Consider the following 14408-nt stretch of genomic DNA (forward strand, 5'->3'; position numbering starts at 1 on the left):
TAACCAGAAAGTAAAAGAAGCAGTTAGAATCAAAAAGGCGTCCTTTAAAAAGTGGAAGTTAATTCTGGCAAGTGAAGTGTAAAAATATAATTAGGAAGGCCAAAAATGAATTTGAAGAACAGCTAGCCAAAGACACAAAAAGTAACAGCAAACATTTTTTTTAAGTACATCAGAAGCAGGAAGCCTGCTAAACAACCAGTGGGGCTACTGGATGATTGAGCTGTGAAAGGAGCACTCAAGGAAGATAAGGCTATTGTGGAGAAACTAAACGAATTCTTTGCATCAGTCTTCACAGCTGAAGATATGAAGGAGATTCCCAAGCCATTCTTTTTAGATAACAAATCTGAGGAACTGTTCCAGATTGAGGTATCATTAGAGGAAGTTCTGGAACAAATTGATAAATTAAACAGTAATAAGTCACCAGGACCAGATGGTATTCATAGAATCATAGAAGAATAGGGATGGACGGGACCTCAGGAGGTCATCTAGTCCAACCCCCTGCTCAAACCAGGACCAACCCCAACTAAATCATCTCAGCCAGGACTTTGTCAAGCCAGGCCTTAAAAACCTCTAAGGACAGAGATTCCACCATCTCCCTAGGTAACCCATTCCAGTGCTTCACCATCCTCCTAGTGAAAATGTTTTTTCCTAATATCCAACCTAGACCTCCCCTACTGCAACTTGAGACCATTGCTCCTTGTTCTGTCATCTGCTACCACTGAGAACAGCCTAGCTCCATCCTCCCTGGAACCCCCTTTCAGGTAGTTAAAGGCTGCTATCAAATCCCCCCTTTTCTCTCTTCTGCAGACTAAACAAGCCCAGTTCCCTCAGCCTCTCCTCATAAATCATGTGCCACAGCCCCCTCATCATTTTTGTTGCCATCTGCTTGACTCTCCAATTTATCCAGATCCTTTCTGTAGTGGGGGGCCCAAAACTGGACACAATACTCCAGATATGGCCTCACCAGTGCTGAATAGAGGGGAATAGCTATTTCCTTGATCTGCTGGCAATGCTCCTACTAATGCAGCCCAATATGCTGTTAGCCTTCTTGGCAATCAAGGGCACACTGTTTACTTTCACAATTTGATGATCCCTTCCTGGGCTTTCTCCTTCAGAGAACACCACTTTCACCTCAAACTCCTTTATCCTTCTTCCCAGAGCTATATAGTCTATAGTGGTCCGCTCAAGGTCATGCTTGGCAGTATCATTGGTGCCCACATGGAGAAATAGGAAGAAGTAGTGAGCCAAGGGCTTGATGAGTCTCGGCTGACTCTCGGTCACATCCTGAATTCTAGTTCCAGGCAAGCACACACTTCCTTCCTGCACTTAGGATGGAAGAATCCTATGCTGTGCTACAGACTGGGGACTGACTGGCTAAGCAGCAGTTCTGCAGAAAAGGACCTGTGGGTTACAGTGGACAAGAAGCTGGGTATGAGTCAACAGTGTGTCCTTGTTGCCAAGAATGTTGGGAATGATTAGGAAAGGGATAGAGAATAAGACAGAAAATATCATATTGCCCTTTATAAATCCCTGGGTCACCCACATCTTGAATCCTGCATGCAGATCTGTTCACCCCATCTCAAAAAAGATATATTGGAATTGGAAAAGGTACAGAAAAGGGCAACTAAAATGATTAGGGGTCTGGAAAAGCTTCCATATGAGGAGAGATTAATAAGACTGGGACTTTTCCTCTTGGAAGGGTCTATAAAATCATGACTGGTGTGGAGAAAGTAAATAAGGAAATTTTATTTACTACTTCCATAACAGAAGAACTAGGGGTCACCCAATAAAATTAATAGGCGGCAGGTTTAAAAGGAAGTATTTCTTCATGCAACACACAGTCAACCTGTGGAACTCCTTGCCAGAGGATGTTGTGAAGGCCAAGACTATAACGGGGTTAAAAAAAGAACTGGCTAAGTTCATGGGGGACAGGTCCATGAATGGCTATTAGCCAGGCTGGGCAGGGATTGCTGTGTGCCAGAAGCTGGGAACGGGTGAGGGGCTGGGTCACTGGATGATTGCCTGTTCCCTTCACTCCCTCTGAATCCCCTGGCACTGGCCACAGTGGGTGGGCAGACAGGACAGGGGGCTGGATGGACCATGGGTCTAATCCATGGGTCTGACCCCCTGTGGCCTGTCTGGCGTTCAGCCCCCCAGTCTCTCTCGGGCTCAGTGCCTTCTGGGCGGCGGGGCCTAGGGCCAGTGCGGCCCAGCTCGGTGCTCCTCCGCGGACAGGTCGGCTGGAGGGGGGGGGGGAGGGCAGGGTCCGTCCCTCCGGACTCAGCCGCAAGCCCAGCCAGCCACTTCCAGAGGCCCCGCCCCTAGCGAAGGCCCCGCCCCCACCGTTCTACCTGCCCGGCTAAGGGGCGGGCTCTGCTTGGCTGCCCTCCAATCAGGAGGCCGAGGCGGCGGGCAGGGAGTGTGTCATTGGTCCGGGCTGTGCCGGACGCCAGCAGGGTGCGTTGCGTGGTGGCGGTTGGTGCCGTGGCCGTCGGCGACGCAGAGAGCAGCCCTGGGCGGCGGCGAGAGCGGGAGGCGCCGGCCCAGCCCGGTGAGTGGGGCCGCGCGGGGCCTGTCAGCGGCCTGGGCCTGGGCCTCGGCCTCGCTCTCGCCGGGCCCAGCGCTGCGCTGCGCTGCGGTGCGGTGCGGCCGGGCCTGGCCGAGCGGGAGAGGCGCCGGGGCCCGGCCCGGCCCGTGGGCGGGGATCCCGGGCCGGAGGCAGTGAGGGGGGCGGGCCGGGCCGGGGGTGAGGCCTGGGGGAGTGAGGGGCGGGCTGCGGAGGTCCCGGCCCCGGCCCGAGCTGCCCCCTGGTTCGAGTCCGCTCCTCCCCGCGCCTGGGGCGGGCCAGGGATGCCCGTCGCCGGGATGCCCGTCCCCGGGCCGGCTGGAGCGGTTCCGGGAGGCGGGCCTGTGGGCGCTGCTCCCGGCGCTAGGGCTTGGGCGCCCGCCCGCTCCGCGGCCCCGTGTCCGGGGCTTGTCTGACCCGCTGCGTTTCCCCGTAGCAGCCTCGGCCCGACATCTGCCCCCCGCTGGGCGCTGGGCCCGGCGGCTGCTGGCTCTGGAAGAGGCTTGGGTCCCAGCGTGGCCCTGGCTGCCGTGGGTCGCCCAGCCCCTGACGCCGAGGTGCGGCGGTCACTGCACGGCTGGCCATGCTCAGACAAACGCAGCTCTGCCCTGCTCCCTCAGCCACGGGATCCCCCACTTACTTACCCACCCAGGCGCCTGTTCTTCAGCATGCCGGAAGCAGGGCGTGTGGAGTAGTTGTGAGAGGCCGCGGGTCCCCGCAGTGACTGGCTCCAAATTATTTGTAGGGCAATGGGAGGGAAACCAACAAACCCCCTTGCACACCAGCGGGCGGCTCAGATTTCCCAGCGGGAATGTTCTCCCAGGCTCCTCGGGTGCCTGCCGTACTCAGGAAGTGTGGGGTGAGCGCACTGATCAGGGTGCAGTGTGTGTGAGGGCCCGAAGCAGATCTGCAGTGCTCTTCGTGCACGAAGTGCTTTAGTAAGTCTTAGCAGAATCAAGTCAAACTCTTCTTCCTGAGTGAGCTGCCCTGAGCTGGAGAGTGGCTGTGCTGGGGGAATAATAGATCCACTTCCTTTAATACTGTGCTGGGTGCTTGACTTGAGGCGGTACCTGAGCTTTCTTGTGGTTTCCAGGTACTAGAACTGCATTCCACCATGTCTGAAGGAGAAGCCAAGCAGATTCCCAGCAGTGGCTCAGACACAAAGCCAGAATCCACATCCTCTGGCCCAGGAATGACCTCTGTGTCTCCACCAGTGACTTCTGCCGCTCCAGCAGCACCTCAGGAGGAGGAAGAGGAGGAGAGTGAAGATGAGTCTGAAATCCTTGAAGAATCTCCCTGTGGAAGGTGGCAAAAGAGACGTGAAGAGGTCAGTGCCCAGAACACGATGGTGGGGCAGGGAACGTGTAATGGCCTCTGTTGAGGGGATGGAAGACAGAAAAGAGGGGATGTGATGGGGGACCTGTGTGCGCTGGTGAAATTCTGTACTTTCTTTGGGTATAACCATTGTTTGGTGCTGGTGTAGAATTACATGTTCCCAGGAAGAAGAATGGTGGTAGAAGTCTCAGCCACAGTCTGAGGGACTGCTCTGTGGTCTGGCTAGAAGTGAACTAATCTGTCTGAGTAGCGCAGGGCATCCTGTCCTGTGGCTGGCATGCAACTACCTCAAAGTGAGCAGAGAAGATCGGTGCTCAGGTTTCTCTAAGAAGTGCCTGTGAAAGTTTGTGCGCCATCAGTTCTCTTTATTAATGAGTGGTCCAGTCATAGAGCCTGGTTCTCTTCCACAGCTGAACTGCTCCCTACCTCTCCCAAAGTAGCTTTCACTTGTGGGTTCCTTTGCATCCTTCCTGCTGTCACCCCATCTTCATTTCCAGATGATAGTTTGCTTTGTCCTTGTTTGCATAAGAAGGTGAGACAACATACTGAACATATCTGACTGGTACTGAATAGCGCTGCATATTGTGGAGTTGTCGTCTCCTACTTAACCCCAGTAGCTAGTGAGATAAATTCACAAACCCCATTTGAAGATGGTTTTCCTCAAGCTGTGGAATGTCGAGTCCAGAGCCCTATCTGTGACCTTTGTTTGTTAGGGGTTTGTTTCTCTTTTTATCCGTACTGGGTTAGAGCTGGGTGCTGTTTATTGCTACGTAGAAAATGGGGAACAGAAGTGAGGGATGGTATTTGGGCATTAGTGCACATGTGTCTCCAAGCCCTTTGTTGTTGCTGGATTTCCAGAGCAATTTGCATTTTGCTGTCTTTGTCTGGTATCGTGATTGAGACCTTTTCTGATGTGGAGGTTACCACAGTCACCTAGCCCTCTGTGAACTTGACTCACATGCTGCTTGCTCTGCACTAAGCTCCTGGTGCATAGCTCCCAAAGGGCTTCTCCACTGTGGCCCTTGTATTTCTCTTAGACCTAGCAGTCTGCTCCCAGAGCTGACCTCCAGGACTTGTCTGCGTGGGGTCCTTGCATCTGGGATTTGCTCCCTGGTGTGGCTTGCTAAAACAAATGTCATTTTAAGGATTATGCAAGAGACAACCCACCTTCCCCTCTCAGACCTTGATTTAGCTAGGGGGAAAAAGTGCTTACTTACCTCATGTTACCTAACATGAAGTAAAATCTTAGTGAAGACAAGGCAGTTGTAGTTTTAACTCCTATGTTGGAAGGTCATGGTGAACCTGACTTTTGCTTGTAGGCTTTATCTTGGCCTGCTACCACATGCGAAAACGACGTGCTGCCTTGTCTTACCTTGCATTAGCGAACATGAGATAAAAGTCTAGTGAAGAGCACACCTTGCTTCCTAGTGAAGCTGTACAACAAGGAGGTTTATGTGCATGCAACCATAACTCTGCCTGCTTGTGTGTGTATGATGATGATCTGCAGTTACATGAGCACGTGCTGTTTTCTTCACAGGACACCATCTCACAAAGTGCGCAGGGTGGACAGTGCAAATGAGGCAGATGTTCAATATTTCTGTTTATCTTTATTCAGTACATGACCCCATCCCTCATTTACTTCACACCCAAACACCCATACATGGAATGATTAATTGCCTCATAGGCTCTAATACGCCAGTGATAAGTGCCACAGAAAAGCCGAACGTTAATTAATTAATTAATTAATTTTTTTATCTGCAGCATGCTTGTGTGGTAGAGATGGTTTTTGCAGATAGGGGAACTGAGAAACAGGCAGATTAAGGCTGAAACTTGCATATGTCTCCAACTATTTTTCCAGTGTACTTGACATTTCTATAAGGTTAAGTGGGTAAATCTTGCCCCATTTTATGATGGAGAACCTGAAGCAAAGAGCAAAGGGACCTGCCCAAAGCCACACAGTGAGCCAGTGGCTGAGCCATGATTAGAACTCAGGGCCTCCTGACAGTTTGATCTGGAGGAACAAGGAATCTTCCTGCAAGGGATCCTAGGCGGCATGTGTCTCTTGATTTTTAGGGAGGCTGGCTCCACTTTGGGGCCCTGCCCCCTCTTCCAGGAGACCCCCCACTGCTTGTTCCTTGTATTCCAGAAAAATTGTTATGAAGGTGCACTAATTATTCTGGAATTAAAGTGACTTTAATTCCGATATAGCGTTTATAGAAGGAGCTATTTTGGAACAACTATTTCCCTGTGTAGACAAACCCTTATTCACTACCACCTCCTAATTTCTGCAGTAGTGAGGTAGGAATCCTGTTGAAAACACTCAAGTCATTACACAGCTGATTCATTCCCTGAGCATCATCCATCCTGTGCACTGAAAGAGGCAGATGCCTGTAGAACTAAATAGTTTGTGATCATTAGACTACATCATGATGTATATGCACAGGGGAACAGAATTAAAGTTGCACAGGCAACTGTCATTCTGGCATTTCCTTTCTTTTGAATGGTTGACCTTTTAATGTAGATGTATGTAATAGCCTAGGATTTTTTCTTAAAACCCATCCCCAAATTCTGTATAATTGTAATCTGCCTCCTAGGGAGGACAATATGTAGCAGCTGGAGAACATTGGGGCTCTGGCAAGTCACCAGCAGGAAGGCAGGTCTTCACTAAGGTTTGATAATAGAATGAAGAAAGCTATTAAGTGCTTACCTTTTTTACCATATGCTTTAATGGGTACCACTCTCCTACCAGTCTTGCAATAGGTCAATCCCATACAAGGGCTTTGTAGGTGCAAAGTAAGTAGTTTGAGTCATAAATGAGCAAAAAAGTCTTAAAATGCTACGTCTGCCCTCTCCAGTAGTTTTCCTCCCAATTCCTTGGTTCTCAGCCCTTCTTCCCCAGAGAGCTGGGCAAATTTTATATGCCATAGACCAATTCAAATTGTTTCTAAGAACTTACACTTCTTGATGCAGGTTATTGAATGACAATGCATTGAATCAGTGAAATGTAGCATAGCATCATTACAAGTTCTAATGTGGGTAAATGTGTACATCTAGGAATAAAGAATGGAGGCCATCCTTACATGACAGGGGGGACTTGATCCTGAGAGCAGTGACTCTGAAAAAGATTTGGTGCTGTGGTGGATAATCAGTTCAACATGAGCTTGCAGTACGATGCTGAGGCCAAAAGGGCTAAAGGAACCCATGGATGCATAAACAAAATCTATAAGTACCTGCATGCGGATCAGATATTTGATGATGGGCTCTTCAGTCTGTCAGAGAAGGGTAATGACACCATCCAGTGGCTGAAAGCTGAAGCTAGACAAATACAGACTGGAAATAAAGCCTACGTTTTTAAGAGAGTAATTAACCATGGGAACAATTTACCAAGGATTCTGGTGGATTCTCTGTCAATGCAATTCTTAAATCAAGATTGGATGTTTTTCTAGAAGATTTGCTCTAGTTCAAACAGGAATTAATTGAGGGAAGTCCTATGACCTGTGTTATACAGGAGGTCAGACTAGATGATCACAGTGGTCCCTTTTGGCCTTGGAATCCATCAATCGTTAACACAATGTCACTCCATGATCCTAAGCACATAATATAGTTACCAAGAAGCTTCTCATCAGAATTGTCCCTTTGAAAATTGCCTGATTCCCACCACAGGATTTGTGTGTTCCTTGTATTGCATTGGGACTAGGTGTGTGGGCGTCCCAGCTGTGGATATCTGCATCGACAATGCACTCAAACATCTCCAAAATCTATCTTGAGTGGTAACAATTAATTTAGATCCTGTCATTTTGTATGTATAGTGGGGATTGTTTTCCAATGTGCATTACTTTACCTTTATCAACACTGAATTTCATCTGCCATTTTCTTGCCCAGAGAGACAAGGTAGGTGAGGTAATATCTCTTTTCGGACCATCTTCTGTTGGTGAGAGAGACAAGCTCTTGAGCTATCTAGTGCTTGTCTTCAGGTCTGGAAAATGTACTCGGTGTCACAGCTACATAGAAGGTCAAACCGATTGTGTAGACAAATTGACTTTGACAAATTAAGATTGAGTAAGTAAGATTGATTTAGACAAATCAGTGGATTGGGCCAAAAGAAATCTGATGAGGTTCAACAAGGACAAGTGGAGAGTCCTGCACTTAAGACGGAAGAAACTCATGCACTGCTACAGACTGGGGACTGACTGGCTAGGTAGCATTTCTGCAGAAAAGGACCTGGGGGGTTACGGTGGACAAGAAGCTGGATGAGTCAACAGTGTGCCCTTATTGTCAAGAAGGCTAACAGCATATTGGGCTGCATTAGTTGGAGCATTGCCAGCAGATTGAGGGAAGTGATTATTCCCCTCTATTCGGCATTGGGGAGGCCTCATTTGGAGTAGTGTCCAGTTTTGGGCTCCCCCACTACAGAAAGGATGTGGACAAATTGGAGAGAGTCCAGCCTAAACCAAAATGATTAGGGGGCTGGAGCACAGGACTTATGAGGAGAGGCTGAGGGAACTGGGCTTGTTTAGTCTGCAAAAGAGAAGAATGGGGGGGGATTTGATAGCAGCCTTTAACTATCTGAAAGGGGGTTCCAGGGAGGATGGAGCTAGGCTGTTCTCAGTGGTGGTAGATGACAGAACTAGGAACAATGGACTCAAGTTGCAGTGGGGGAGATATAGGTTGGATATTAGGAAAAACTTTTTCCCTAGGAGGGTGGTAAAGCACTGGAATGGGTTACCTAGGGAGGTGGTGGAATCTCCATCCTTTGAGATTTTTTTAAGGCCCAGCTTGACAAAGCCCTGGCTGGGATGATTTAGTTGGGTTTGGTTTGGTTTGAGCAGGCAGTTGGACTAGTTGACCTCCCAAGATCCCTTCCAGTTCTGTGATTCAGGCTTCCTAGTACACCGTCTAGTTGGTACCAGTTTTGTATGCATTCCTGGGTCAGAGCAAGTTCATCTTAGGGCTTTAGTGGACAATCTTTACAAAAAGGGTGTTTGTCAATGTTAGCTCAATCAAGTTATCTTATCAGTATTGAAAAGCCCTGTTGAAATGCAGCCAAGGAAGTTTGCTGCCTCTTTTAGCCTCGGCTCGCCTAGCTAAAACATGGCTAACGTGGCTTGAGATGTGTTAAAAAAATCTAAGGTAGACAAAATTTATCCTGAGTTAGACTGCTGTTCCTTAGGGTAAACTACAAACAGTTATAGCCTGGAAAAGGCATTTGGTTAGTGTCCAGACTAGCCTTTACAAACATGTTAAATACTCGGTTAATTGACAGGCAACTAATATGAAGTAAAAACTTTGGTATAGACATAGAACAGAATTTCTGTTTTTAATTTGTTATTGGAACTTTCCAGTCCTGTGTTGTCACATTGGGTCTGGAGGCTCCATGTGACTGGCACTTGATCCAGATGAGCCTGTGCACAGCTTGCATACTTAGCAGAAGTAAATAGTACTGGGCCAATGTGTATATTTCTCTTCTAACCAAGTTGCTCTCTCGGCTTGCTCCAGATGGGAGGACACTGACTGTATTCATAGAATCGTAGAGTTGGAAGGGACCTCAGGAGGTATCTAGTCCAACCCCTTGCTCAGAGCAGGACTAACCTCAGCTAAATAATCCCAGTGAGGGTTTTGTCAAGCCGCAGCTTAGAAACCTCTAAAGATGGAGATTCCACCACCTCCCTAGGTAACCCATTCCAGTGCTTCACCACCCTCCTAGTGAAAAACGTTTTCCTAATGTCCAACCTAGACCTCCCGCCCTGCAACTTGAGACCGTTGCTCCTTGTTCTGTCATCTGCCACCACCGAGAACAGCTTAGCTCCATCCTCCCTGGAACCCCCTTTCAGGTAGTTAAAGGCTGCTATCAAATCCCCCCTCATTCTTCTCTTCTGTAGACTGAACAAGCCTAGTTCCTTCAGCCTCTCCTCATAAGTCCTGTGCTCCAGCCCCCTAATCATTTTTGTTGTCCTCTGCTGGACTCTCTCTAACTTCTCCACATCCTTGTTGTAGTGGGGGGCCCAAAACTGGGCACACTACTCCAAATGCGGCCTCACCAATGCCGAATAGAGGGGAATAATCACTTCCCGCGATCTGCTGGCAATGCTCCTACTAATGCAGCCCAATATGCTATTAGCCTTCCTGGCAATCAGGGCACACTGCTGACTCGTATCCAGCTTCTTATCCACTGTAACCCTCAGGTCCTTTTCTGCAGAAGTGCTGCCTAGCTCATCGGTCCCCAGTCTGTAGCTGTGTATGGGATTCTTCTGTCCTAGGTGCAGGACTCTGCACTTGTCCTTGTTGAACCTCATTAGATTTCTTTTGGTCCAATCCTCCAGTTTGTTTAGGTCCTTCTGTATCCTATCTCTATTTCCTATTCAATCCCTATTCAATTACACACAAGTGACTGAAATTTTTTCAATCACTTTGAAAGAGTATCTACATTTTTATTGAACATTCTGATAGTATTGAAGCTCATGATTAAGGATAAGATTGTCTCAGAGGTCACAGATTCCATGACTTCCAGAGACCTCTGTGATATTTTCTGCTTCAGCCCCAGGGTGTTGAGGTTGGAGCTGTGAGCTGGCAGAGGACAACTCTCTCACAGCAGGTCTTGTGCTCTTTTTTTGCGCCCCCTCCCCCCGATCAGCTCCATTTTGTCATGGTTATTTTTAGTAAAAGTCAGGGACAGGTCATGGGCTTCCGTGAATTTTTGTTTATTGCCTGTGATCTGTCCCTGACTTACTAAAAATAACTGACAAAACCTTAACCTTCCTCATGATGTAGCCAGAAAGCTGCTAGTGTCTGTGGTGGCCCTTACGGTTAAAGGTTCATGTTCAGTAATCAGTAGGCTTGGAAGGGTTAGTTTGATTGGTAAATGTTCTGTCATGGTGGAGGAATTTAAACTGTTGCGGTGGTGCTGGCTTGAGGTCACCTGAGTGCCTGGAGCATGCACAATGCACAGAGAAGACCAGGGGAAGATGTAATGAAGAGGAGGCTGTAAAAGTAATTTGGCTTTAATCCTATAATGACTTCTGGCTGAGGTGTAATAGTGCAGGCTGGTTTCCTTTCCAGTGCCTGCTGTGTGGAGCACATGTCCTCAATCCTTGCCCTATGTGAGTGGGAGAGGTGATTGCGCAGACTACTCATCGAGTGCATGTGGTGCTGGACTTTCCCCTTACCCCATCCTCAGGTGGTGAGCTCCACTGACATAGTCTTCAGAAGCTAAACCAGCTTAATTTTCCTTTGCCCAGTGATGCTTCTTTCCCTGCCCAGGGAAACCCTGTTGTTTTGCTGCAATGGAAGCCAGGTATTGGGGAGGAAAGGAGCATCAGCAACTGACCAGAGCCAGCAACAGTGGTGAGCTCACTCAGGGTCTGGGTGTGCTTGTGGGAAATTCTGAGCCTCCCCACAACCACCCTGCTTGATGCTTTGATCACAGACTGGTCCAGGTGCTGACATGCTGCACCCTGAGTGAGTGGCAGGCTGAAAGGCATCCTTGGAGGCATCACCTAGAGCTGTAGTCTGCGGTGGAGTCACTTGACACTACCTTCTCTGCAGGAGGGGAACATACGAATGGCCAAACCAGTGGTCTGTCTAGCCCAGTGCCCTGTCTTCTCCCAGTGCCTGGTGCCAGATGCATCAGAGGGAACAAACAGAACAGGGCAATTATCAAGTGATCCATCCCCTCTTGTCCAGTACCAGCTTCTGGCAGGCAGAGGTTTAGGGACACCCCAGAACATGGGGTGTGTCCCTGACCATCTTGGCTAATAGTCCGTGATGGACTGATCCTCCAAGAACTTATTTAATTTTTTTTTTTTTTTAACCCAGTTAGTTTTGGCCTTCACAACATCCCCTGGTAATGAGTTCCACAGGTTGACTGTGTTTGAAGAAGTACTTTCTTATGTTTGTTTTAAACCTGTTATCTGTTAATTTAATAGGGTGACCCCTGGTTCTTGTGTTATGTGAAGGGGTAAATAATACTTCCTTATTTACTTTCTGTGCACCATTCATGATTTTATAGACTTTTATCATTATGCCCCCCTTAGCGGTCTCTCTTCTAAACTGAACTGTCCTAGTCTTTTTAATCTCTCCTCTTATGGAAGCTGTTTCATACCCCTAATCATATTTTTGTTGCCCCCTCTGTACTACTTCCAATTCTAATATCTTTTTAAGATGGGGTGACTAGAATCGCATACAGTACTGAAGATGTGGGTGTACCATGGATTTCTATAATGGCATTAGGATATTTTGTCATGTTTTCTATCCTTTTCCTAATGATTCCCAACATTTTGTTAGCTTTTTTTGACAGATGCTGCACATTGAACACATTTTCAGAGAACTGTCCATGATGACTCCAAGATTTTTCTTGAGTAGCAACAGCTAATTTAGTCCCCATCATTTTGAATGTACAGTTGGGATTATATTTTCCAATGTGCATTATTTTGCATTTATCACCATTGAATTTCATCTGCTATTTTGTTGCCCAGTCCCCCCATTTTGTGAGATCCCTTTGTAACTCTTTGTAGGACGTAACTACCTGAAGTAACTTTTTATCTTCTGCAAACTTTGCCATCTTACTGTTTCAGCCCTTTTTCCAGGTCATTTATGAATATGTTGAATAGCACTGGTCCCAGTACGGATCCTTTGGGGACCCCTCCCCCCATTTACCTCTTTCCATTGTGAAAAATGACCATTTATTCCTACCTTTTGTTTACTGTCTCTTAACCAGTTACTGATCCAGAAGAGGACATTCCTACTTATCCCATGACTGCTTACATTGCCCCAGAGCCATTGGCAGAGGACCTTGTTAAAGACTCTGAAAGTCCAAGTTCACTATATCCACTTGATTACCCTTGTCCATGTTTGTGCTGACCCCTTGAAAGAATTGTAATTGACTGGTGAGGCATGATTTCCCTTAACAAAGGCTGTGTTGACTCTTCCCCAGCGTATTGTGTTCATCTGTGTGTCTGATGATTCTTTTCTTTACTATAGCTTCCAACAATTTGCCTGATACAGAAGTTAGTCTTATTGGCCTGTAATTGCCAGGATTGCATCTGGAGCCTTTTCAAAAAAAAAATTGATCTATTTGCTATCTGCCAGACATCTGGTACAGAGGCTGATTTAAATGACAGGTTACATACCACAGTTTATAGTTCTGCAATTTCATATCCGAGTTCCTTCAGAACTCTTGAGTGGATACCATCAGGTCCTGGTGTCTTATTCCTGTTTAATTTATCAGTTTGTTCCAAAACCACTTCTTATATCTCAGTCGGGGACAGTTCCGCAGATTTGTCACCTAAAAAGAATGGGTCAGGTGTGGGAATCTCTCTCTCATCCTCTGCAATGAAGACCAATTAAAAGAATTCATGTAGCTTCTCCGCAATGGTCTTGTCTTCCTTGAGTGCTCCTTTAGCTCCTCGGTTGTCCAGCAGGCCTACAGATTGTCTGGCAGGCTTCCTGCTTCTGATATACTTTAAAACAGTGGTTCCCAACCCACGGCCTGGGGGGCTAGAAGTGGCCTGTAAGGTCTTTCAAAGTGGCCCGCTGCTCCCCTACCACTGGCTGCAGAAGGGATCTGCTGCCTAAGGACCCAGGCGGAGAGTGTTGCTGTAGGGCGACAAGACCAGTGCAGGCTCCTTGCTGCAGCCAAGGGGATGGCAGATCAGCGCTCCCTTCCCCCTGGCTGCAGCAGGGAGCACACCAAAGCGATCCACCTGGGTCCCTAGGCGTTGGGGGCACTGCTGGAGCCAGAGGGAGGCAAGCACTGATCTCCTGTCCCCCTGGCTGCAGAAGGGAGCCACTGTCTAGGGACCCAAGTGGAGCGCATGGGGCTATAGGATGTGTGCAGTTTCCCTGTTATAGCCAGGGAGACGGGAGATCAGTGAGGACTCCTTCCATCTGGCTGCATGAGGGGGGGCTGCTGGAGGAGATTAATGGCCCTTCATGGTTGTAAAAATAACTGCCCTCGAGCCAAAAAGGTTGGGAATCACTGCTTTAAAACCTAATTTGCTATTAGTTTTTTGTGTCTTTTGGTAGCTGCTCTTCAGATTTTTTTTGTCCTAATTATACTTTTACACTTGGAGTAGCCAGTGTTTGTTCCTTTCGATTTTCCTCAATAGGATCTGATTTTCAATTTTTGAAAGGTATCTTTTTTGTCTCTTACTGCCTCTTTTACTCTGTTTAGCCATGATGGCTTTTTTTGGTCGTCTTCCTGTTTTTGTTTTTTAAATTTGGGGTGTATATATAATGTGGGGCTTTTATGGTGTTAATTTTTTTCCATGCAGCTTGTAGGCATTTCAGTCTTATGACTGTGGCTTTTAATTACTGTTTAATTAGTCTTATTTTTGTGTAGTTTCCCTTTTTGAAATTAAATGCTACTGTGGTAGGTTTCTTGATATTCCTTCTCCTCCCTCTCCCCCCCCCCCCACTCCCCCCAAGAAGGATGTTACATTTAATTACATTATGGTCACTATTACCAAGCAGTTCAACGACAGTCATCTCTTGGACCTGATAGTGTGTGCCA

At 47.5% G+C, this 14408-nt stretch overlaps 1 protein-coding gene across 2 annotated transcripts in view; it reads left to right on the top strand.

Annotated features, from left to right (window-relative positions):
• The first annotated feature begins 2422 nt into the window (after window positions 1-2422).
• The window catches only part of NRBP1 (nuclear receptor binding protein 1), a 66976-nt gene continuing 54990 nt past the window's right edge, over window positions 2423-14408 (top strand). For both annotated transcript variants that reach the window (XM_067550539.1, XM_067550540.1), the window contains exons 1-2: window positions 2423-2551; window positions 3660-3893. In XM_067550539.1, coding sequence (XP_067406640.1) covers window positions 3681-3893 — 213 coding nt within the window. In that variant the 5' untranslated portion in view covers window positions 2423-2551; window positions 3660-3680. The remainder of the gene's footprint in view (window positions 2552-3659; window positions 3894-14408) is intronic.

This window comes from Emydura macquarii, unplaced genomic scaffold (genome assembly GCF_026122565.2).
Source record: "Emydura macquarii macquarii isolate MOO-44397 ecotype Brisbane River unplaced genomic scaffold, CSIRO-AGI_Emac_v2 contig_1300, whole genome shotgun sequence".
NCBI classification, from domain to species: domain Eukaryota; kingdom Metazoa; phylum Chordata; order Testudines; family Chelidae; genus Emydura; species Emydura macquarii.